Here is a 25575-nt window from a genome sequence, read left to right as displayed (position 1 = left end):
TATTATGTAAGGTTTTCTTTTATTTAAAAGATCATTCACAAAATACCATATCCATAGATTTACTTTCTGTCATATAGCTGAATGTGTTGAGTGTTTGGAATTCCATTCTTACATTAAAAGTCAACTGGATTGCCCAGTTTAGGTGAATTTGTTTTGTTCTTTATCTTTTCCACACTGAAGATGTAAGTAGCTCATCTGAAAGTATGAAAGTAGCTCATCAGGTTTGATTACAACCACATAATGCATGTCTTTCTTAAGTTAAGTATTGGTGTTACACAAATGGTTCTTATCTCAGCAGAGAAGCTGACAGGTAGAAGGATGGAAAGGTGTGAGAGTTCTGTAAATTGCTGAGACCTTGTAACAAAGACACAGTAAGAGAAGCCAAGGATGACAGCTAGTGACCAACTATGATCTAAGCACACTATGCTGTATAAGCCAGGCCACCCCTTGGCCCTCTGGTCAACCTGGCCAGGGTCTCTCTCTTCCCCAGGGCTCTAGCTGCTGGTGGACCTCAATCTGCTCCCAATGGGACAGACTGAGACTTAGGTGCTAAAGATTTTTCATTTGTTTTTCACACACAGGTGTTCAAGCTCAAAAGCTACTGCCTAACCCCTACTCCCAGGTAAGTGCTGAACACTGTACGTGGAAAAATAAACTTTGTCCCAAAGATGAGGCAGCAAACCTCGAAATTTACAGTCATTTACAGTTATCTTAAGGTTCTTGACAGCTCTGCATAGTAAAAATTTCCATTCATCAAGTGAAATAAAGTGCCTGATTCTAGGCCCATGCTCACTATGAATTTCTGGGGCAGTGGGAAGCAGTATCTCATTATGTTACTTACAATGGGAAACAGACAAATACAGGGAGAGATGCAAAATACACAGAGAAGGACTCAGACAAAAGCAACGTCAGTGCTATGAAGTTAGCTCCAGCACCACCACCCTCAATCCCCAAAGCGCCGCAACCCAGCGGAAATGAAACCAACTGGCAGTGGGCTACCCCCAGCCAGAAAGGAGCCCCACATACACCTAGTGAAAGGTGTTAACTAGTTTGGACAGGGTCTCCAAAAAGCGGTAACAACTCCCCACCAATATTCCACACTCCTCTCCTTTCAGGTTGCACTGTTTGAAATGTGAGTCTATTCTTCTACTTGAAAAATCCATCTGGGGAGGTGGTAATGGAGATAGGACCACCTGTAAACAGGAATGGGAAAGAATCTGCAAGGATCAACAATATTTTATACTTGTTTTAAAAACAAGGTGCCTCAAATTTTGTATGTTGATCACAGCTGAATAAAAACAATATGCTATTCAATTTGTCCGAGACTTCTGCTTTTTTCTTGGAAGCCACAGCAATACAGAACTCAACATGCAGGTCAGAAGAGAAGCACAGAAAATCAAAGGAAACACCCGGAGTCTGGCCAGTGTGTCTAAACTAAAAAGACAAAGCAAAGGAGAGAAATGAAGCAGCACCTTCACCCAAACAACTCCCACGTGGTGGCCGCCTTCGCTCCTCCATGGAAACCTGTGTGCTGTAAGGAAAACAAGGAGCAAGAAGGAAAAAGGACACAAGGAAAGTGGGGAAGGAATGGAAGGGGGGGAAAAAAAAAGCACAAAACGGGCACTAGGTAGATACAGCAAAGCCAAGGATGTACTAAAAACCACTTGTTAACAGCTGACATGCATTCACAAGCTCTGTGTTTCCACTGTAAGAAAGGAGGACAACGCCAGGTGCAGGAATGGGAGCTGCAGGACTGCCGGCCCAGGGGAAGAGCTGGGCTGGGGTCTTGCTCTACTTCCCCCCACACCCCATTCCCTCCCAACCACGAGCTCATTCTTGCTCCTTCTGAACGACTTCCTCTCTGGGCCTGGCTCCCCCAAAGATAGCAGAGTTGGGGTTGGCTACTTGATTGAGGGGTGTTGCAACTGTTCGAGGTTTGAGCTGGAGTCGTGGTCTCTGTGCTCTTTCCTCTGGGGGAGGAAAAAAACATGGTTTATTAAGAATGGATCCCACTGCACATCCCAGGCAAAATGACAAAATTGATGTTGATCTCAACAACCCAGCATACTTTCTAAAATGAACAGACTTAAAACCTACTATTTCATCACCAGATATGCTATATGCCATGAAAAGATGCTCTTCACTCATGAATGACCCCCATACCTTCTGTTGGTTCTCTGAAATCCATATTGGATCCGCGAAGGGGAGGGCCATCTCTAAAACGACTCCCCATGGGAGGGCCTGTTCGCCGGTCACCTGGACGACTACCTCCCCTGCCTCCTAGGAAGTCGTCCCTGAAGCCTGAAGAAGAAAGATAACACTGAATTACTGTTTAAACTATCATCTCAAAGCGGGTTATATTGTCTTTGTGAATTATTTCTCAGTTTAATTTTAAATTCTTTACTTAGTCCAGTATCTGAAGTTTTTCTAAAATAAAGTGCACTGAAAATGAGTCCAAATGTGAATCTGCTAGGTAATTACAATGCTAACAGGTTTTAAATAAAAAAGAATCAGAATCTTAGGAGAGGAAAATAAAATGAGCTATTTAAATTCTCAGCTTGAAGTGGAAAAATACCATGAGACTATATTCTAATATGGCTTAAGCCAAAAAAAAATCCTCAAAGCAGGTTTATTGTTTTCTAATATAAATCTATACAGTTATATTTAGAGGTATTTACAGCCTAGAACACAACATCACAAGAAAAAGCTACATGAAGACAAAATAAAAATACGAAGTCACCTCTGGGTGACACTCCCCATTTTCCTGTTTCTGGTGTGGGTCATTGTAAAAGCAAAGTGCCTGCGTGGTAAACAAAGCAGTTACCCAAGGAAGGCACATCCCCCCTTCACAGAGGCATGCCCAGGGAGCAGACAGCCCCAGGCCCCACCCGTGTCACACTGCTGGTGGTTAAGGATTCTTCCTCGTTCTACTACCTGTCTACTAAAACAACTCTCAACAGAAGTCAACTGCACTTCACTTAGAATGTCAGAATTGTCACCAGTGTGTAGAATGAAGAATATTTTCTTTACAGACTTTAATAACCTTAGAGGCTTTTAGTCCTGCATTTAAGTGAAAGTCTTTGACTGTGGGTGGTGGATTAAGCTAATTAACCTTTTGACAGTATAGCCTATTGAAGTTACAGTTAAATTTCAGTAAAAATAAAACCATAATTAAACAAATGGGTTTGCTCCACTGTTTAAGCTCCCAAAGGTGATACCTTTCCTCTCTCCAAGGATGACTCAGCTTTTTAGGAACTTATCTTCTATATACATTCTTCTATATACAGTTGATCCTCATTACTCACAGATTCTCTATCTGTAAATTCATCTACTCACTGAAATTTAAGTGTAACCCAAAACCCACACTGGCGGCATGTCTGCAGTCGCTCAGGGGCAAGCACAGAGCAGTGGAGGACTGAGTCGCGATGCACTCGCTTCCAGCGCAGGCACAAACAGGCAGTGCCCATTGTCCTGCTTCAGCTCTCATACCGTACATGACTATCCTTTTCAAGATCTCTTTAGCACCAGGTTTTTTTTTGCCCTTTTGTGTGTTTAGCTGGTAATTTTGCTGTTTAAATGGCCTCCCAAATGTAGCAAAGTGTTGTTTAGTATCTAAGTGCAAGAAGGCTGGAACATGCCGAGAGTTATAGTATCATAGAGAACTACAGTTAGTCGTGAGGTCAATGTTAATGAATCATACTACATATTAAATAAGGTGTCTTTAAACAGAAGCACACATAGAACATTGGTTGATGAAAAGGTTATGACCAGAGGCTCGCAGGAATCTAACCCTGCATTTGCTCTAGGAGCAACAGTTAAGTATTGGCTAATTCAGCGTTCTTGGTGACTTTATGGGACATAACTTCCTTGAATAATGAGAACCGACTGCATCTCCAATCGTGGTATACTTCTGTTAAGGGTGGCAAGGATTTTGGAAACAGATCAAGTTACTTGAAACCCAGTTCAGAGACTGAGTTTAGCAATATAAATTTTTTTAAAAGTATACATAAATTTTAGCAAAACAAGTAATAAAAGCAACTCTAAATGGATTTAGACCAATTGGTGCACTGCTTAGGGGAAACACACTTGGACACCTCCAGTGAAGTACAAAGTTCTTCACAAAATCTTTTAATAACCAGAGCGTACACACTTCATTGAGCTTAATTAGTGTTCATTGAGCTTAATTAGTGTTCAAACATTCCACCTGACACTTCCCTAAACTAAACTGTGAAGTGTGCCTTTCCATGAGTATGGAGGTATGCCCCTTTAATTTGAGATTATTTTTCTGCCAGTGGTTAGCATACAACAAATCAGCTCACACCCACACTGATGAGGCAATAAACACAACCGCTACTTTGTCCAGGTGCATGACAAAGTACAGCAAAGTCAGTGTACATTAATATCAAGTGAAAACCTCATTTTAAAATCTCTTACAAAACAGGCAATGGGAAAATTATGAAGGAAAAGCAAGGTTTGACATCAACAAATATCTTTAAGTTGGTTGAAAGATTTCTAGGAAGCACACTATTCATTAGAATCTTCAGAGTTTTCTTTACAAAGTTTAGTTTACCACACTGGCTATTTCTGCTAGTGGGACGTTTTTATTTGCTTTCTTCTCTATTTTTTTTCTGTACTGATTTTTTTTTTTTTTTTAAAACAATGAGCATGTATCATTTCAAAAAACAGCACACTGACATTAAAGAGTAAAAGATCTATTTTCACAAGTAATGTATAAAGCACCAAATTAGCTACTATTCTATCAGGTTTTAGATGTCACCAAAATACTGTAGTTCACAGAACTGGTGGGTGGCAAGGCAGTGTGGCTCTAGCTGTGTTTACTGTGTCTCTCTGCTTGAGTGTCAAAGGCCAAGCCAAGCCAACAGCAGAAAGATGTTAGTTACTCAGGTAACTTCCACAGCTTCCGAGCCATGAGCTGCTCATGCTATTTCTACAGCACCTGTGAATGCAAAACTGGCAGGTCCAAGGCCATCTTTCAGTGAGCTACTAACTATTGCACTTGGGTTGGTTTTGAGAAGACATCTGTCGCATGTTTCAATCAGAGACTAGCTTATACATAAAATTACAGGTTTACTGGATTATACTGTACTTTTATGAATAAGCTCATTTCTGACTGGCTACAGGACTTTAATGAATTAAATTATTCAACAGATAATTAGTCACCTGTTTAGCTAAAGCAGTACTGGAAATGAATTTTAAAAAATTTCAGACTCAAAAGACAGCTTGCACCAGGCCCTCCCATACTTACCAATTCTTTTTTTTTTTTTTTGTCTTTTTTGTGACCGGCACTCAGCCAGTGAGTGCAGCGGCCAGTCCCATATAGGATCCGAACCCGCGGCGGGAGCGTAGCCGTGCTCCCAGCGCCGCACTCTCCCGAGTGCGCCATGGGCTCGGCCCCTTACCAATTCTTTTTTAGTTTTGTTTTGATGAGGGGAGTGTAATGAGGAGGGGTGCTGATGTTCTTACCTTACACAGTGGAGAGTGCAGAGAGCATCTCAAATTTGTGGGAAAGAAACAGACTTGTTTTTCTTTTTCTACCTTTCTGTCATAATTGACATTTTAACCCTATATATGAGTTACTTTTATCATTAAAAAACAAAAAGTAGAGATGCAAAAATGCTTAGGAGAGATCAATCCTTCAAAGCAGAGGCCTGGTATGCAAACTGACCTCCTGAGTTAAGACATCTATCAGTCTGCCTGGGTTGGCTAAGAAAGGGAATGGTGAAGAGGACCATGTCCATAAGGGATATGAGTTCCATGCCCTTCAAGAAAAAAAATAGGTCACCCGGAATACCCTTTACCATCTAAGAAGGAGCTACCAGGAATGCCAGTTATGAAGCTTTCTGTAATCTTCCAGAACCTCTATACTGTTACCTCTAGAAGTGACAGTACTTCTTTGTGCTGTAGACAAAACAAAAGAGTTTCCTGGGCTGGAGTCTGATAAAGACTACTGAGAGAGATCAAGGCCTGTGCACACCTGAGAGACAGCAGGCAGACAACAGGCAACATGGCAAGGTGCACTGGTCTGACCTGCTCACAGTGTGTGTCCTTTCAAGTCCTACTCCACATGGGCTCTACCAGAGGCTTACTTGCATGCCTGGGTACCTTTCAGGAAAGTTTCATTTGTGAAAGGAACTAGAGAAGTAGTCCGGCCAGGCGGGCTACTCACAAGAAATGTACAACAGCAGCAAGGCCACTGGAAAAAAGGTAAGTGGTGATACTTTAAATACTGATACCGGAATTGAAGTCATCCCGGGAATCCCATCCACCTCTAGATTCTCGAGAGCCACCCATTCCTGAGGATACACAAAAAAGATAAAAGTTGAGGTCGTATCATTACCTTGCTGCACAAACATGGAAAAATTCATTTGGAAGATGTATAACTCATGTGATGGGAAGTTGAATGAAATCATTATAAGAGTTCTTGCTGCCAACAGAAAAAAAAAACAAAACCAAAAACCCAGGCTTGCAGAAGCATCATCTGTTCTTTCTGTGATTTTACGCGTATTTTTAAAAGCTCACAAGAACCTATCAATCCTATGAGACAGAGTTCTGCTAGTAATGTTCAAGAATTGTGATCAGTGGGCACACAGCAAGTTTTTATGTTCAGTCTTAGAAGAACCAATCACCTCTGTCATCTGGTCCACCTTTCCTGAATCCAAAGCCACCTTTATCTTGTTTTCTGCCTTCTGCAATGTCCACACGAAGCAACCGATCACCCAACAGCTAATGATAAGGGGAAAATAGTGTAAGTACTGGCAAGGAGAAAAGTCTCAACTGTTAATATGACAGAGAAAACCTGAGGATACTGGATACTTACTGCACCATCATATGTCAGAGCTTCCTTAAGGGAATCCACCTCATCGAATTCTACATAGCAGAATCCTGTAAGAGAAAATAAACCCCCAATTTCCTAAAGTAATTCTGAGTTAAAGATATGATATGATCCTGTTTCACTTCCCTATGTAAGAACTTCCATTTTTGTTGCATCTAGATGAGAGTAGACTATTAGAGCTGAAAGAGCATATTTCACTTTCAGTAAATAAAACTTGACTGGTATTTCTCCCTCTCAATTACACTTTATCAGTTAGAAAATGCTAATCAAACAAGCACAGAAATAGCAGCTGTGTTTTTATAAATCTTTCTTCTTGTATGTTTTAACTATAATATTAAAGCCTTTCTTGGGTTACTCTAGAGCTGCTCTGACTTCTAAATGATTTTATTTAATATAATCTAATTTGGGATTAGATTTCATAGATTTCAAATTTGATACCTCAAATGCTTTGAAGAAGAGGCTTAGGGTGCCTATTAACTTACTACTCAGGTAGGTAACACAAAAATTTTTGCTTTACAAAGCTAAAAAATATATCCTGGGTGACAAGGGTATTCTCCTCTGGATGTTAATTAAAAGACAGATGGCCTAGGTCCAAGCATGTTACTGACAACCGTGTCCTTAATGCTGAATTCTGACATTGCCCCTTCCTTTCAGTCTGGAGTCTAAATCTGGGTTAAGCAGTCTGCCACCCCTAAACTGCACCCTGTATCCCCCCCCAACCCCCGCCGAGTATCCTAATTCTGTGTAATCATTACACTTCATCTTTGAAGTCCCTAGACCACAGGTCCTTTGAAGGCCTTAGTCCAAACTTTTCCTGTTCACCATTTGTGTAAAGAACATACTGCCATGGCTGGAGGCCCCCCTGCCCCCAGCTTTCTTCCCTAAGTGGATTCAATGTTGATAGTAATTGAGAAAACCACTCCCCAGATCAAAGAGATAACAGCCCAGTCATGCATCTCATACTCTAGAGCTACTAAACTGAGGATGACTGTGAGACAAGTTCCAGAACCTGCTGCTACTGACCCAGCCCAAAGGCTAGGTTCACCCCCAAATTTTTACAGTTTGAATTCCTGTGGCTTTCTGGGAGGCAAACTGGGTGGGACTTACTTTCACAAGCTTAACTGGTACTTATTTTCATTGTTTGATGACGTTCTATGTACATGGATTTAATAATAACATCTATACACAAAACCACTCAGATCAGCAACACCTTCTCTGTTTCTTGTACTGCTCCTCACCATAAGACAGACACTCTCTACTTTTCCTGGATGTGCTTCTGGATGAATATATAGAGCAAATGGCCTTATGCCTAGCATCATGAACTTAAGTACCAGATATTTCTGTTCAGGAAACTTTGAAAGCAGGATAATGCTCATCTGATCCTTCATTCTGACTCCTCTCTGCTCAAGCGCCCTAAAGAGACTAATCTACAGACACCTACTTTATCTGAAATTTGAGCCAACCCCACCAAACACATGCTCTGAATTTACAGACATATACCAACAACTCTTACTAGGTTATCTTTCGGATTTCATAATAACTGGATTATAGAAAAACTACCAAGAAAAATGAGTCGGCCAAGGTGAAATGTGCCTTAAAAGCCCTCAGTTTTATCTATTCACTTCTCTCCTGGGTAACTTTTTTACTGGCAAAGACAGGATTGCTATATAGGTCAAGCAATCATGGGCATATGCACATATTTCTACACACTAGGCTGTGTAAAACATTTTCTCCATAAGTGGAACTGAAGACCTATGAGTTAAAGAGCTATGTTCATTTCAGTTGCTTGGACCACGCAAATACGTAAAACTTTCATGACTATATTTTCCTTATTTATTTTTTAAAAAAACTTCCATGATTTTCAACTTCTGGTTCACTAATTAACATTTTCATTTACACTCCCCTACTCCCCACCCATTACAGTAATTACATTTAGTCTCCCCTACCCGGACCCTTTTCAGTAATATACAGTAAGAATTCCCCCAAACTCACCTTTAAATTTGTCTGTGTCTTTGTCTCTGACTAGCCGTACACTCCTTATGCTGAGATCCTTAAAGATAGCATCTATGTCGCCCTGAACCGTATTAAAAGGTAGATTTCCTACGTATGCTGTGTAGGGGGGCTCTGTGGGCAGCTCCTTCTGGCTACGGGAACCATGGCCACCAGCACTGCCGCGGGACCTAGGAGGGGAGACAGACAGGATTCAAGTCTGCCGTGTGTTCCTGCCCCGGAGCAGGACAAGCAAAGCTGTCCTTCACTTGGTGTCACATCAGCCAGCAACAGCATCCCAGGTAAAACACTCCGTTCTAACACATAACAGCTTCTTGAAATCTTAAAGAGTATTATAAAACATAATTTATCAAAAAGAAGCCTGTTCTTTTCTGGCGGCAGGCTAGAACGGGGATCTGAACTCTTCACCTTGGTGTTGTAACACTGTGCTCTAACCAACTTAGCTAAGCGGCCAGCCCAAGGTGCCTGTTTTTTGGTGACAGAAACATCCACACGCATTTCTGAAAAATCAATTCCAAACATCACATATCCTTCTAAGACAACTGGTTCTCTCCTAGTCACTTAGAATCCGTATCTGCAAAATGTTTAAATCCTAAAACCTAAGTAAACACCCTCCTTCACATACAATACTAAATACAGAAATGAACTGTCTACAAATGCTCTCATTAAAAGTTTAGATGTTGCACAGCAAGAACTACGTACACACTACTCTCCACTCTCTGTGCACTTCTTACTGGGTCCTCAGATATACAGTGTGTAATATTAATGCATTAATATTAATTCCTCAGTGGTAATAAGAGTTGTTTACCTGTCAGAGGTATTAGTTTAAATCCCAGCTCTGCCACTTATTAGACACATGACCTTGAGGAGTTACTCAACCTCTCTAAGCTTTATTTATTTGATAAATTGTGTTAAAACTAAAACAGATCTTGAGTTATGAAAAACAACAAATATAAGGTGCCTTACACAGTGTCTAACAGTGTACATGTAGTAGCAATCACCATTATCACTTCCATGTACAACCTGAATTTTTTAAAAATTCAAAACCAAATGAGGTCATCATACATTTGTCTAAACCCACTGAATGTACAACACCAAGAGCGATCTCTAATATAAACTATAGACATTGGGTGATGTGTCAATGTTGGTTCATCGATTGTAATAAATGTACCACTTTGTAATAAATGTACCACTTTGGTGCAGGACACTGATAGTAGGGGAAGCTCTGTGTAGGGGGTCAAGGGATATACAAGAACTCTGTACCAATTTGTTGTTGGTGGCTGGCCGGTGTGGGGACCGAACCCTGGACCTTAGTGTTATCAGCACCACACACTAACCTACTGAGCTAACTGGCCAGCCCCTTCTTGCTCAATTTTGCTATGAACCTAAAATTGCTCCAAAAAATAAAGTCTATATAAACAAATAAATAAATGCATACATAAATAACTAAGAGCTCTTCTTCACATTAGCTGAAGAATATCAGCTAATAAATGTAGAAGAAATCATATACAGATGACCCTCGACTTAAGATTTTTCACTTTACAATAGGCTTATTGGGACATAACCCCATCATAAATCAAGGAGATCTGGACTTAACGATGGTCCAACTTACGGTCTTCTGACTTTTCGATGGGTTTACCAAGGTACTAAATGCATTTTTTTTTTTTTTTTTTTTTGGTGGCTGGCCGGTATGGGGATCTGAACCCATGACCTTGAGGTTATAAGGCTGTGCTCTAACCAACTGAGCTAACCGGCCAGCCCTTAAATGCATTTTTGACTTATGATGAGTTTATCAGGACATAACCCCATGGTAAGTCGAAGAGCACCTGTAACTAGAAAACCACTACTCCCAACCACCAATGTAGTAACTGACTCAGGCAAGGCTCATCAATGGATGTCAAAACCAGGCTAATATGGTTTTGTGAGAATAAGATATTCAAATGAACTCAAACTACCACTCTGCAGATTTATTAATATCAAGGGGGAAAAAGGTTCTTCTCAAATGGAAAAATCTCAGTCACCATCTTAACCAGGTAACCGAACTTCTTATCACTAATAAAAGGACAAACTTACATTATGTGCCTCCTATTTTGGCAAGGATTCTTCAAATATGTCACAGTCATGAAAGACAGATATAATAGAAAAGGCAGCTGGAGAAAGCTGATTATGGCCATTAATACTGCAGTTAGCTGAATGCCCCTGTTCTCAGGAGGGATTTGAAGTAGCAAGGAGTGAAACGTCAAGACAGCCAATATTTATTTTCAAACAGTCCAGCATAACAGACATATGTGCAAGTATATATTTATAAGGATAAAGCAAATGGGACACAACATTACCTTGTGAACCCACCAGTGGCCACTGTAACATTCCTTCAACCTTACTGCAGGTCTGAAACTTTTCAAAATAAAACATTTGGAAAACTCAGGAAGATAAAAATTAAAAAGGGGGGGCTGTTCTTTTTGAAGGGATATTTAAAACAAATACAACAATCACAGATCTGCTCAAAGTCATCCTTCTTTTTGTAGAGGAAATACTAATACCAGCTTTAAAAAGCAACTTGATTTTTTATCCATATAGTGCTAGAAATATCATGAAGGAAATTTCACATCTTCTTAAAGATAAATTCCAGCTATCTCAAATAGGTGACAATATCATTCTTTAAAACATTTTTGTAACACAGAAGGACCAAACTATGACAGTCCTTAGACAGTGAAATTTTAAGTTGAATAATTCAGAATTCTGCTACTTCCCAATAGGAAGTCCTGCATTCTGTTCTAAGAACACCAGAAAAGTAGGTTTCCAAGTGCAAGCATCCCCCCTCACTCCCACTTCCACCACCCTCCCAAGTTCAGTAAAGGTGACTTATTTTGCATTTCAATATCCTTTGCCAACATTACTGTTCCTAGTCCACAACCTTGAATCCTAAAATATTTTCAGTAAGATATTTAGGACTGGATAATGAATATACAAGATACAGTATAACATTTGGAAAACTGTCAAAATGGAAGATGAATTATAGGACACTTTAAATTTACTTATTCAACATTCAGTATACATCTGATGACAGAAATATTCTCTGTGCTCAAGCAGCTCACAACTGAGTAGCACATATAAAACATATTTCACTATACACATATACATGCAGGTATGTGTACGTATGTGTATATATACACTCATACATATATACATACATATATATATATATAAAAGCAAAAAGCCATAGTGATTTTTTAAAATTTAAGGTGAGGGTGAGTATGAAGAGAGATAATATAAATTTGCAGATGTCTGATGAATAAGGAAAATAGAGGTAGAAAGCCTTGCTAAAAGGGCATATTAAATGTTTTTATGAGAATTTACAGAGTCCTGGATGTAGGACTGAACAAGTACGGTTAGATTTTACCTCTGCTTGGTACAGGGAGCCTAAGTGAATGCTAACAAGATGATGGGGGCGCTAATAAAAATGCAGTAGGATAGGAAGGCGGTTCTAATTTTGGGGAAGATAGAAAAACACTGTTTTAGGCAAGCAGTATTTATTTGAAGAGCTAGCTAAATATCAAATGGAAGCATCTAGTGGCTAACTGGTGATGTAATTCTGAAGCACAGAAAAAACAAGCCCATCAACTTGTTCAGCTCACCCTAGCCTCACAAAATGCCAGTGGCTTCATACTCCAGACTTTTTCAATAATTACCAAAGCAGTCCTAAATATTATCTTAAATGCAGATAATCAGTTCTACAGGACGTAAGCACTTCTCAGCTTTTCATCCATTAGTTCAATGAAGTCACTACAGGGCAGTGGGGCTAGGGCCATCTAGGCAGAATTTGTTTACACTAACATTTCTAGTATCTGCTGTGTACCAGCAACTTGAGAGACAAGGGCGAGTAAGACAAACCCCACAGAGTGCACACTCATATAAGATGACACGATTCTGTTACCCAGTAATCAATTAAAAAAATCAAATGTCAGAGAACTCTGAGCCAAAATGCCTAAAATACCTTTGACACTAGATTTAAATTTGGAGGGAACTATAAACAAGTTGCATTACATGAAAACATTTTCTTACAAGGTTAAAAACAACACATGGGAGAACAGATTCCTCTGACACATGAGTTGGCTTGGCGTACGACCTCTGCCAAATAACATCTGTACCTTGGTTTTCTTGTCTGTTATTTTGAAATCTTGATTTTATAAAGAACTTTAAAATTGATTGTAAAAACACTTCATAAATATTGAGTGCTATATAAAAGTTTAATAACAATTCTAAAGTGTTCATAGGTAGACTGAACCCCTGAGGCTACACTGTACCAGCAGGAGCGGCTGTGAATGTAAAACAGGACACAGACAAGCAAATGGCAGGTCCAGGCAGGACCCCTCCCCGCCAATTCAGAACAGACCCCTGAGGTCAAGGTCTGTGCTCCAAATTCTCTGGTCTATCACCTGCCACCACTGAGCAGTGATCCTGTCTGCTTGTTTCTTACTGCTCATTGGAGGCAGTTTATTGATCATTAAAGCAATATGTGGGTACTCCAAAAGGTTTGTGGAAAAATATAATTAAAAGATAATACAAATCTTTCCATGAACTTTTGAAGTACTCTCGTATATGTAAGTTTTAAAGTAGTAAATTACACCCTCAGTAATTCAGGAAATCCTAGTGTGACCAAAATCCTTTATCCTTTATAGACAAATCATTTTTCTCCACTCATATCAACCAAATATCTGAATTATCTGTGATGAAGGCACAAACCTAAGACCCAGTACCTGCCCTCAAGTAGCTAATAACTCAACTGAGTGAGCCCTGGCTTCTGGAAAGGAGAAATCACATCATCAGCAAAGGACTGCAGGAAACTCAGGAGACAGCGATGAGAAGAATGCCCTCTCTAGGGTGGAGCGGTTGGGAGTCAGAATATATAGAGCAACAGGAACATGGACTCCCCTCTCCAGACTGCAGACAGGAAAAACACTCTTAGGATGAATTAGCAAAGATACGTACGTATAAAAAAAGGAGACTAGAGGAAAGGTGACTATAAAAGAAACCAATGAAAAAAGAAAAGAGCATAGAGATTATTAGGCCTGGGATCTGACCCAGTAAGTAGATGAAATAGAAAATTAAGTGCTCACGACTTATTTCTTTATTTCTTTAAAAAAAAGGATGACTGGTAAGGGGATTTTAACCCTTGACTTGGTGTTGTCAGCACCACACTCTCCCATTTGAGCTAACCGGCCATCTCTATATAGGGATTCGAACCCGTGGCCTTGGTTTTACCAGCACCACATTCTCCCAAGAGAGCCACAGGCCGGCCCTTCAGGACTTATTTCTGAGCTGGCTGGTTAACTCGATTGGTTAGAGCATGGTGCTGATCACACCAAAGTCAAGGGTTCGGATCCCCTTACCAGCCAGCCATAAACAAAACAAAGTAAAACCAAAAAACTTACTTCCAAAGTAAAAAAACACAATGAAAAATGAAGGATACATGCTAAATTTTTCCTTGGAGAGGATTTTATAAAGGTTTCTAGGTGCATTAGCAACTATACAGAATTTAAGCACTGCTGCTGTCACTTACAAACCTTCAAGACAAATACCAGGATACCAAGACTGAAAATGAAAAAGTATGAACCTCTCTCTTTGGTATCTGAAACATTAGATGGTCTCCCTCTATTACCTCCAGGTAATAACTGAGATTGTTTCATTAGGGGTGACCGACAACTCTGGTCTTTCATGTGCCATCCAGAAACATTTATTAGCATATACTGTTTGTGCTACATCTTACATAAAATCCCAGTAAGACTGACTTCATAAGAGTGAAACACAAGTAAGCAACAAAAACAAAATTCAGTGAGCATGCTTAAAAAAAAAAGAAAAAAGAAAAACCAAAGAAAGAAGTGATGGTCAAAATGTGTAATTTTGGGGTTTTGGACAATAACCCAAAAAGATGAAGTTCTCAAAAGTCAAACCCTTATTTCAAAAACACCATTTTATTTTATTTTTTTTTATTATTTTTATTTTTATTTTTTTTCTCGTGACGGTGCTCAGCCAGGGAGTGCACCAGTCATTCCTATATAGGATCCGAACCCGCGGCGGGAGCGTCACCGCGCTGCTAGCGCAGCACGCTACCGAGTGCGCCACGGGCTCAGCCCCAAAACACCATTTTATACTATTATTAACATCGTACATTATAGTATAGTACACTGGTTACAACTGAATCAAAATTGACACATTATACACTGATACTTAAGTTCACAGTTTATTCAGATTTTCATTATTTTTTACTTAATGTCCTTTTTCTGTTCTAGGATCTCATCCAGGATACCACATTACATCTAGATGTAGCTTAGGTTTTTAAAAACTAGCTCAAAGCAACTTGGATTAAAGGTTATTTATCTCAAAGTATATAGCCCTCTGCTAAGTATATGCATTCTCCAAGACCTTCAATCAGCTTTCAGAATTAAATCTAGTTATCCTAATAACTGTTACTAAAGGTTGTGCATGAAAGTCTCTGAAAGTTTCTGGGGGCGGGGCAGTGCCCATGGTGAATTTTTCAATGATCCCTATTTTCAAAGAGGTCTTTTCCGCTGAACTCCAGTGAATGAAATCTTAATCCAATCACACCTGTAAGATGTAAAAGGCCTTACAGGGTAGTGCTAAGTAGTTTTAACTTGTAAAATGCTTAAGTCCCACACAGGCAGGAACTCTGTCTTGTTCACTACTGTGAACCTCCAGAGCTGTTATAGTATCTGGTACTTTCAAGAGGAGAAGGGAATGAAGTGTCACGGAACTAGAGGCTACTTTAGGATTGCAAATTACTTCTGTCACTAATATGGGTATTCTTATTGGAAAAACAAAATACAGGAGGGGGTTACAGGTATTTAGGTGACATCTCAATTAGGTTCTTAAATAAGTGTTTTCAAGATTTTTTTCGATGCTGACCAAGAGCAACAAATACATTTTACATCATAACTTAATAGACACATACATATACAACATATACGTACATTAAGTAAACATAATAAAAATGATAGTACTAACTCATAATATTAAGCACACTATCATACTAGGAAAAAGGCATTTATCATAATGTATCATACTTCTGGACTCCAGACATTAACAAAAGCAAATAAATGTGTTATTACTTTAATAACTTCACATGGGTTTAAAAAAAAAAAAAAAAAGGCTACTTAACCCAAGTTCCAGATTTTTCAGAAGAAATAAAACCTTAAATCTCAAGTTATTTACTGGTTCTATGAGAGAATACTGTCACAAAAAACACCAGTCTTAAAAAGCTATGAAGTAAACTATTTCTATGGATTAGTTTTAAGCCTTATAGGCCAAGAATTCTTTTTTCCTAAATTAGAATAATTAGAATGCTGACTTGAGATGTGACATTCTACAAATTATCAGCTCCAATTTATTTGTTTTCAGCTCCAATTCATTTGAAATGATTCATACAATGTTGATTTGATATGATCAGCAAATAACTGACAAGTATACAATTTATTAAAGAATTTCAATTCTTTAGATAACTACAAAATGCCACAGCTAGACCATCATTTAAAACCTAGTTTCCAAAGGCATTCAATAATAGCTAAAAATCTTTTCTTATATTTGAAAAATCATTAAAAATCTAAGTTACTTGTAACTAAAGTACATATTAATATTTAATATTCATTAATACTTATGTTTGCTAACATCAAACTTATTTTTAATTTATAGCTACTGCACACATGACGGTTACAGGATTTAAATGTATTAATAGTACTTGGGAAAAATCACAATCTCCCCTTTAAAAAGCAAACAGCAAAAGGGCAGCACCGTGGCTCACTCGGGAGAGTGTGGTGCTGATAACACCCAGGCCACAGGTTCAGATCCCTATATAGGGATGGCTGGTTCGCTCACTGGCTGAGCATGGTGCTGACAACACCAAGTCAAGGGTTAAGATCCCCTACTGGTCAGCTTAAAAAAAAAAAAAAAAAGAAACAGCAAGGAAAAAAAGAGGGAGCAGGAACCTATTGATTTATTCCCATAAAAGCCAGCTGCAAGAAGAAAAAACCCAAAACAAACAAACAACAAAAAAAGAAATTTAGCAGGTCCCTGGTGACTAGTGGTTAAAATCAAGGGGGAAAAAAAAACCCCTAGTAGGCACAACTAAATGCAATATGCAAACCTTGTCTGGTCTTGATTCAAACAACTTAGTTGTATACCAAAACTGAGCCAACTGGAGAAATCAAAATATTTACTGGGCTACCGTGATATTAAGAAACTATTAATTTTTCAGCTGTGATAATACTAAAATCACATTTTAAAAAGTTTTGAAACATACTGAAGTACTGTCTAAGGCCATACCACCCTGAACACAACTGATCTTGTCTGAAACACACTGAAGTACTTCCAGATGAAATAATAATGACATCTAAGATTTACTTTCAAATAATCCAGGGGGGGCTAGCCAATTAAAAAAAAAAGAGAGAGAAAAATCAGAAATGTGTGGGAAGGAGAGCGTGGTGCTGGTAACACCAAGGTCATAGGTTTGGATACCTATTACTGGCCAGCCACCAGGAGGAAAAAAAAAAAAAAAGAGTGGGTACTTAAAAAAAAGAATTGGTAATGGATACATGGGATAGGTCATTATATTAGACTCTTGTTCATGTTTTAAATTTTCTATAATCAAACATTTTTTTCAGATTCAAACAAGCCAACTATACAAAATTATCTTTCAGACAATTAGGAAAACTGAACATAGACTGGGTATTAGGAAAACTGTTGGTTTAAAAAAACCCAGACCGTATCTGTTAGAAACACAAATACTCAACTATTAAAAGTATTTAAGACAGAATGATAGGATGGCTGGGATTGGCTTCAAAAGTTTCCAGCCCCTTCCAACCCCCCAGGAACAGGGCAAATATAACATGAACAGCAAAAGTGAAGTTAAAACTGAGAAATAAATGGACAGTTGTTTAACAGGTACAGAGTTTCTGTTTAGAATAATAAAAAAGTTCTAGAACTAGATAGTGATCATGCTTAGACAACACTGTAAATGTATTCAGTGCCACTGAATTGTACTAAAAAATGGTTGAAATGGTAAATATATTATGTATATTTTACTGCAATTAAAATATTTTTTAAAATTTAAATTAAAAAAATGAAACTAAGTAATGGCTACTTGGGGATTTCATGTACTAATCTCTACTTTAAAAAAAAAAATATATGGAAAGCTTCACGAATTTGCATGTCATCCTTGCCCAGGGGCCATGCTAATCTTCTCTGCAGAGTTCCAATTTTAGTAAATGTGCTGCAGAAGCAAGCACTGTATCTTTGTTTATGTATGGAAATGTTCAGATTAACTTTTCAGTGTTAGGTAAAATAAGAAACTAGAAAATTCCAGCCCAATCTAGACCCCACTGACATTCCTCCACTCATTAAGAGAAAATTATTTAGCTCAAGTAAAAACTCTACATATTTCCAGGCAGTCTCTAAAAGAGAACTAAGATGTAATTCCTTTGCTCGTAATTCTGCCCTTCCGAGCCACACCTTTCTTCCTTAATGGTTCCTGAGGTACAAGCCAGCCACCAAAAAAAAGGAAGTAACAGTCCCTGAGGCTTACAAGCTGTGCTACTGCTGCCAAGTCTTCTCTTTCTTTTTTTTTTTTTTTGTCGTTTTTTCGTGACCGGCACTCAGCCAGTGAGTGCACCGGTCAGTCCCATATAGGATCCGAACCCGCGGCGGGAGCGTCGCCGCGCTGCCAGCGCAGCACTCTACCAAGTGCGCCACGGGCTCGGTCCAAGTCTTCTCTTTCAAAGGCTGTTTGCACCTAAGTTGCTCAGCCTTTCCTCATATGAATGAAGTTTCCAGGGCTTTGCCATCCTGACTACTATCTTCTTGATAGGCTCTGGTTTGATGTCTTAAGATACCAAGTTCCCAGAACTTGATCACTATATTCCATATTTATCAGAGCAGAGACCTACATTGATCTTGCAATAGGCCTTCGCATAAACCAAGGCAGTGGCACCATACTGCATTACTCATGCTTCACCACCATGCACTTGCAATATTTAAGAAAAAAGAAAAAAGGCAGCTTCCATTAACAACATCCTTGGTAAAGCACTAAGAATGATTAAATCTTTTTTTTTTTTTTTGTCTTTTTGTGACCGGCGTACTGCGCTCAGCCAGTGAGCGCACTGGCCATCCTTATATAGGATCCGAACCCACAGCGGGAGCACTGCTGTGCTCCTAGCACCGCACTCTCCCGAGTGCGCCACAGGGTCGGCCCAGAATGATTAAATCTTGACGCACTTTTTAACACCCCATGTTATGGAATGGGTGACACACCTGAAGCACTTCTGCTGTACAGAAGTGCCATGGCTGTTGTCTTCAGGAAAAGCACTTGTGCAACTGCACTACAGCTGAACTAGCTGTTCTTTCCATGGAACACCATTTTTACCTGAAAAAACTGATGACAAACTATGGTTATTCAGACTTGGATATTAGACAGACGTTTTCTTGAAAATAAAGTGAGCCTGAGTTTGGATTCCTGTACCAGCCAGCCACAGGGGAAAAAACAAAAAAAAAGGCGAGCCTGTCCTTTCAAGAAAAACAATATTTTTGCCAATAAAATTCAGGATTTCAAGCAGGAAAGAGAATTTTAGAAAATTTGTATCCATCAACATAAGCTTGACAGCCTTCCAATATTCAAAGGTTTTCCTGAGGAAACCGATGGTAATATTAATGAACATGATTTTGATACTGCAAAATGAAATTTGTCAACATTTGGAAGATCTGCATAACTCAGTGGACCAGTATTTTCCAAATCACCAATGCATGCTATGAAATCATGCACTGGCTGGTAAATGAACCACTGAAGTACGAGATCGATGGATTTTAATATAACAGTATGAAAAGTTTATTGATAAGGTTTCAGGTTCCACATTGCAACTAACCTTTACTGAAACTACCACTTGTTGAGTTTTGGTGAAGTATCAAATAAGAATACCCACAATTATCTGAAAAGCCTGTTTAAAATACTGCTCCCTTTTCCAACTATTTATGTGTAAGGATGAATTTTCTTCACAGACGCCACCAAAACACCACATCTCAAGAGTGAAGACAGAGCAGGTATAAGAAACCAGTTGTTTAATTATAGAATAACAATGTGCAGAACAAGAGAGATTATAGTCTCCATCTACCCTGTGCTGGAGTACAATGCTTAACTGGAGGCATTATGTTTACAGTGGAATACCAACATACAACAGCACATTCAGCAGGCCCTGATCAAGATGGAGAACTTCAGAATCATGACATGGGGAAAGTTTTAAAGAACCAAGGACGTTTAACTTAAACAAAAGAAGTCTTAGACATCACGGCTGCCATTAAGTTCTATCATAATGATGCAATCACACTTATTTTGTGGCCTGAGTGTGCAGGTCCAACCAGCTAAACAAATGATACAAAGGCAAAGAGGCAGGGAGTATTCACCTTCAGCTTCTAGAGAAGCTGGAAACTGGAAGATGGAGTCCAATCTTGGACTGACACCCACTCAAGCACTCTGCTTTGTATGTTCCAAGCTTCTGGGAAGACCTGAAATTGTGAAGTATTCCAGAACATTAAGGTTAATTTCTAATAGAAATATAAAATTTAAAAAAAATAAGTGGAAATACACAGTTTCTAGAAACCTCAGAAGCACTTATATTATATATTCCAAGCATCAATTCTATAACAAATCGATTACTTAAAAGAACTAAGTACTCATTTACACTACTGATGGTACTTCAGTAATGTTTCATGTCTATAAAAACAGCTTCTCTTACCTGGCTTTAGAAATACAGCCAGGAAAATAAAGGCTCACTGCAGTTAACACAGCAGAGTTTTCCCCACTCCTACTAACCCAAAGAGGGGAAAAATATTTTAGGACATTAGAATACTATAAACCAAGAGCTACCAATTATTAGGCATTTTTCTGTTGTACTGGTGACTGTGTTCCACACTTTAGACACATCTCATTTAATACTTCTCTCAGTCTATATGAGTTTCTATCTCACATGTGGAAAAAAATGAGGCTCAGAGAGGTAAAGAAACTTGATCCAGATCACACAGCCAACATATGGCTGAGCTGATACTTTAACTCTTTCTTAGCGGATACTCAAACTCTGATTCCAAAGCAAGGGCTTATGCCTGAACTATCTTGCAGAGACCTCTTAGTAAAACCAAGCATTTCACAGAGGATAACAGTTTGGAATCAAGCAATGGGACACTGGGGAGTAAACAGAGAAGAGTGACAACAAACCCAAACAACTTGACATCTGACAGGTAAACAGGATTTCAGAATAAGCTTCTCGATTCTTTTACAGATCCTTCTATCAATGGAGAAAGCTATAGTTTTGAGACACTGCTTTCCTTTCTATTATAAGCCTTGAAATATAAGTAGAGACAGAAAGTAGAATGGTGGTTGTCAGGGACTTGGGGGAGGGGGAAATAGGGAATTACTGTTTAATGGGTAGTTTTAGTCTTACAAGATTAAGAGTTATGAAGATGGATGGTGGTTACGGTTGCACAATATTATGAATATACTTAATACCACTGAACTATACACTTAAAAATGGTTAAAATGGTAAATTTTGTCATGCGTATTTTACCACAATAAAAAAGACTGGGAAAAAGATATGCTCAGAAATGTAGCCAGAGATGCCAAGCTTAAGACAAAGATTCAAAGGTTAGAATTCTAAACTCTCTAACTGGAACCTGATTAAAAAGTACTTAAATTTGTAGCTTAATCAGTTTTTAGCAGGTGCCATTTCAGCATCTCAATTCTTGCTATCTCCAAGTTAATTCTCAGTATTGATGGTTTTTGGTTAATCTGCAACTTTATTGCCAATGGCAAACTAACAGCTGGAATCTCAGATAATTTAGCAAACTGCCAAACGAAGGCCATTCAAGATCTGGTACAATCAACTCTTGATAATTTGGAATTTTGTTTTGACTCATTGTTGAACAACAATGCAGTTCCTGGTTCTCTCCTTGACTGCTGGGACATGCCTTTATAGGCTTGGGGGAAAAAACAGTCCTTCAGTATCACTTCCTGACAACTGCAAAGGTCACTAAACACAACTGCAAAATAAACTTATGGAGAATGCATGATTATCAAAACCACATTCTTAAATTATAACTGTCCATTTCAAGCTTACTATTCTTTTCACCTGTGACCCAAGTGATTTAGAGTTGAGACTACCCAGTCTAAATTACCCACTCTAAAGCTTACCGGTTAGTTCAGCTGCTTAGAGCAAAGCCCTTTAACACCAAGGTCAAGGGTTCAGATCCCCATACTGGCCAGCCACCAGGAAAAACAGAAAAAAAAAAAAAGTGTTGTAGACTAAGGGGAAGATGCCTTACACAAGTTCCAGACAAAGCAATACAAGGCTACCTTTTCATAGGTGGTAATTTTCTTTTTTCTTTCTTTTCCGTAGCTGGCTGGTACAAGGATCAAAGCCCGGACCTTGGTATTATCAGCACCATGCTCTAACCAACTGAGTAACCCCATCAATCAATCCTATAGGTGGTAATTTTCTATAATGCTTAAGCATTGTACAACACTGAGACATTTGCTGATGTGAACATAACTCAAATAGCAATTGAAATTATCATTGAAGAGTATCTGGTCAACTATCCTACTGTATTGCTAAATTTCAGAGATCCCAATAACTGAGAAGTTCTGATTTGATGAAATTAAAATAACACTGACTCTCTGGAATAGGAAGCTTTTGCATAGAACACACCACTCCAGGTCGGGTCCTCTGTGATGTTTTCCCATCCACTCCGGACACACGTACAAATGAACACACAAAGTCACCAACACGTTTTAAAAACTACTTTTAGGAAACTAAGCAATACTTTCTATGTACTTTTACATGAATATGAAGTCAAACGAAAAATTCCAAGAAGGGAGGATGTATAAGATACATAACAGTAAAGGAACTTTATACTAGGAAGCATAAGAGATGCACAGTGCTATTTAGTAGTCTACATGGGCAAATGGGTAACATCTTCATTTGCCTTTTGATATGTGAAATGAACAGCATCTTAAGAGAATTTTACTTTTAATGATTTTTTTGGGGGGGGATTGTTCAAGGAACTCCCAACTGTGAAAATATGACTTGCCCTGAAAGTCTAACTTGAACACCTCACTTTATAAGAAGAGCTGGCAAATCTGTCCAAAGGGAGAATTAAGAAAAAAATTCCAGGCTCAGTAGAATACAACCACCTTACTGTAGTCCCAGGGCTACTACAACTCCTTGGATCTGCCTTAAATTGATCTGCTCTGTTTAAGAAGAGTTTTTCTGAGTGCTTCTGAACATTTTTGAACTAGAAAAAAACTCTAGTTATTAAATTTCAAGATGACTGAATACAAATTTGGTGTCTGGAAACCTACCCCAAAGGCGATAATTTTATATGTCATTCAACATCTATTTCTTTTTTTATGAGCAAATAAAATATTCTTTTAAATAACAGGTCGCTCCACCTAACCCAAATTCCATGTTACAGTGTCATAAATGATACTGGGTACACTCCCGCACCAAAACAAGCCTTTGCTTGAGCCATTCCCAAACCAAGGTATTAAAAGTCATCATTCTTCACCAAACAAAGATACTTTTTGGACTGCAACCCAGGAGACTGGACACCTCAGTAGGTGCTATTGTGGTGTTATCCTGGGAAATGAATCCTTAATGCAAAAGAACACAAAGGCCAAGTGTGTCCTTGACAAACAAGATGTTTATAGCCTATTTCCTAAATTCTGTATTAGGTAAACTCGTATTTTTCTAAAAAAATTCACTGCGGGTTCCTGGAATCAAACACCATGAGCTTTCTATTTACTAAAGATTTTCCTTTTAAACAGGGTGCTTGAATTATACACAGTCCTGTGCATGACCACAATCAAAATGAGGCTAAATACCATTCCTTCTCCAGGCCAGAACGAGAAATTTGGGAGGAACAAAATTTTCTTCCAGCAAGCACGTAGCACTTGTCAATAACATACTGTGACCCAATAAAGATTAATACACCAAAAATGCTAGGATGTGTTTGTTTTCGTGGGTCTCCTTCCCCTTCCACCGCCCGCGGTGAATCGGTCCATTCCCGGGCTCCAGCCGCCAAATCCGTGCTCACTCATAAGGGGAAGGGAATCGCCCCTCTCTCGGCTCCCGACCCTGCCCAGGCTGCTGGCCTCATGGCGAAGGCGACCAGGGGTCTGCAGCGCTGGCAGACAACAGGAGCCCGCGGGAGAGGCCGGCACCGGAGCGAGGCAGGCCACTGCCCTCACCGCGCGCCGCAGCGGAGACCCGCGCCGGCCCTGCCGTAGGGGGGATGGGGTGGGACGCGGGCGCTACTCCCCAGGTACACAGCGCCGCCGCGGCCAGGCCTTGTGGCCGAGGCCAGGCAAAGACGACACGTTGTCGTCGGCGGGAGGCAAAGGGAGGCGTCCACCCGCGAGCAAGACCCCGGGAGCCTAACCGCCGCCACCGCCCCCTCCCCGAGCGCGCCATTTCCAGGTCTCGGCCCACCAGGCGCCTCTCCCAAGCTTCCGCTGGCCCAGCCGCCCGGGGCAGCGCGACAAGGACGCCGCCCCGGGGCTCCCGACTCCGCCCGACCCCCGCGCCCGGCTGGGACCCGCGCACGTCCGCCTCACCCTCTGCCGCCGCCGAAGCTGCTGTAGGCCCGATCGTCGTAGGTATCGAAGTCCGCCATTTGCCGTCTCCGCTCCGAGAGGAACCAGGGTGAGCGAGGAAGGACCCCGCAATATAACTCCCCCCCGCCCCGCCGCCGGGGCTGTCCGCCGCGCCGCCTGATCGCAAATCGCATGCACGTACGCGCGCTCGCGCGCACGTACGCCGCGCCGCGCCGCGCCCGCCCGCCCTGGGCCGAAGGGCCGCTGCTGGCCCCGCGAGCTCTGAGGCCCACGTGGTGCTGCGGCGAGTTGGCCACGCGCCTGGCCTGCTGCCCGGCCCATTGTGTGCTAGCCCGGTGGTTTCACCAGCGGCCGCCCCCAGCCCCACCCGCGCGCGCCGGCCTGGCCCACCGGTGAAAGCCTCGGGGGGGGGTCCCTCTCTCCGGCCACCGGAGACCCGCACCGGCCCGCCGCCCTTTCTGCTGTTGCTTAGCTTTTTGTACTTCGGACCTGACAGGGGCCCCGGAGGCCTGCTCCGCTGGCCCCACGGCGACACACCTCTTCCAGCCAAGTGGTCTCCGAGTAAAACCCAAGGAAAAGCCACCTCCTCAAGGCGGAAACCCCAAGCTGAGAATGCCCAGAGGCGAAGTGTCTGGAAAGGAGTGCGAGGCGGTGGGATGCAGACTCGAATTCTACTTGCTGCCTGGGTATGGGGGGGTGGGAGGCTGAAATTAGAGTATAGATTGCCTTTGAACTAGCAAGAGAGTTGACACATCTTGCCTTTGCAGATATCATTGCACTGGAAAAGAATTGAATCCTGCTATGATCTCCATCATCTAGCAATCGCAAAGAATGGTTATGCATTGAGCATTAATTATATTGGTGATTTTTCAGGTTTGTGATTGAGATTGTGATAATATCGAATACACCTACCATTGGGTGCGCCAAAGTTGACAAACCGTAACGTGTCTAGGCACAAGTTAAAAGAACCCCGTAGGGCCGGCCTGTGGCTCACTTGGGAGAGTGTGGTGCTGATAACACCAGAGCCGAGGGTTTGGATCCCTATATG

General features: G+C 40.5%; 1 protein-coding gene and 2 non-coding genes across 4 annotated transcripts; all 3 read right to left on the bottom strand.

Moving 5' to 3' along the window:
* EIF4H (eukaryotic translation initiation factor 4H) lies at positions 1 to 24642 on the bottom strand. Of its 2 annotated transcripts, XM_063089254.1 has the most exons (7): positions 24528 to 24642; positions 8846 to 9033; positions 6839 to 6903; positions 6648 to 6744; positions 6255 to 6314; positions 2164 to 2301; positions 1 to 1970 (listed from the first exon to the last, which is right to left on the bottom strand). In XM_063089254.1, exons 1-7 carry the CDS (start codon positions 24584 to 24586, stop codon positions 1831 to 1833), a joined length of 747 nt encoding a protein of 248 aa, XP_062945324.1. In that variant the 5' UTR covers positions 24587 to 24642; the 3' UTR covers positions 1 to 1830. The 2 variants fall into 2 exon arrangements, with proteins under 2 accessions (XP_062945324.1, XP_062945326.1); XM_063089256.1 differs by lacking the exon at positions 6255 to 6314 and having other exon boundaries at positions 24528 to 24636.
* On the bottom strand, positions 10546 to 10619 carry TRNAI-UAU (transfer RNA isoleucine (anticodon UAU)). Its single transcript has one exon. It is a non-coding gene; the product is annotated as a tRNA-Ile (tRNA).
* Positions 18056 to 18162, bottom strand: LOC134374170 (U6 spliceosomal RNA). Its single transcript, XR_010023045.1, has one exon. It is a non-coding gene; the product is annotated as a U6 spliceosomal RNA (small nuclear RNA).
* Positions 24643 to 25575: the final 933 nt, after the last annotated feature.

Source organism: Cynocephalus volans, chromosome 3 (assembly GCF_027409185.1).
Source record: "Cynocephalus volans isolate mCynVol1 chromosome 3, mCynVol1.pri, whole genome shotgun sequence".
In the NCBI taxonomy this organism is placed as follows: domain Eukaryota; kingdom Metazoa; phylum Chordata; class Mammalia; order Dermoptera; family Cynocephalidae; genus Cynocephalus; species Cynocephalus volans.
This window is presented reverse-complemented; position numbering and strand designations above follow the sequence as displayed.

What these genes read in the sequence shown, in the direction of transcription:
- EIF4H (XM_063089254.1), bottom strand. Translation starts at nt 24,586, where the DNA reads ATGGCGGACTTCGATACCTACGACGATCGGGCCTACAGCAGCTTCGGC. An exon ending in CTCTGACATATGATGGTGCA is followed by an intron (nt 6,745 to 6,838) that starts GTAAGTATCCAG and finishes CCTTATCATTAG; the next exon opens with CTGTTGGGTGATCGGTTGCT. An exon ending in CCGGGATGACTTCAATTCCG is followed by an intron (nt 2,302 to 6,254) that starts GTATCAGTATTT and finishes TTTCTTCTTCAG; the next exon opens with GCTTCAGGGACGACTTCCTA.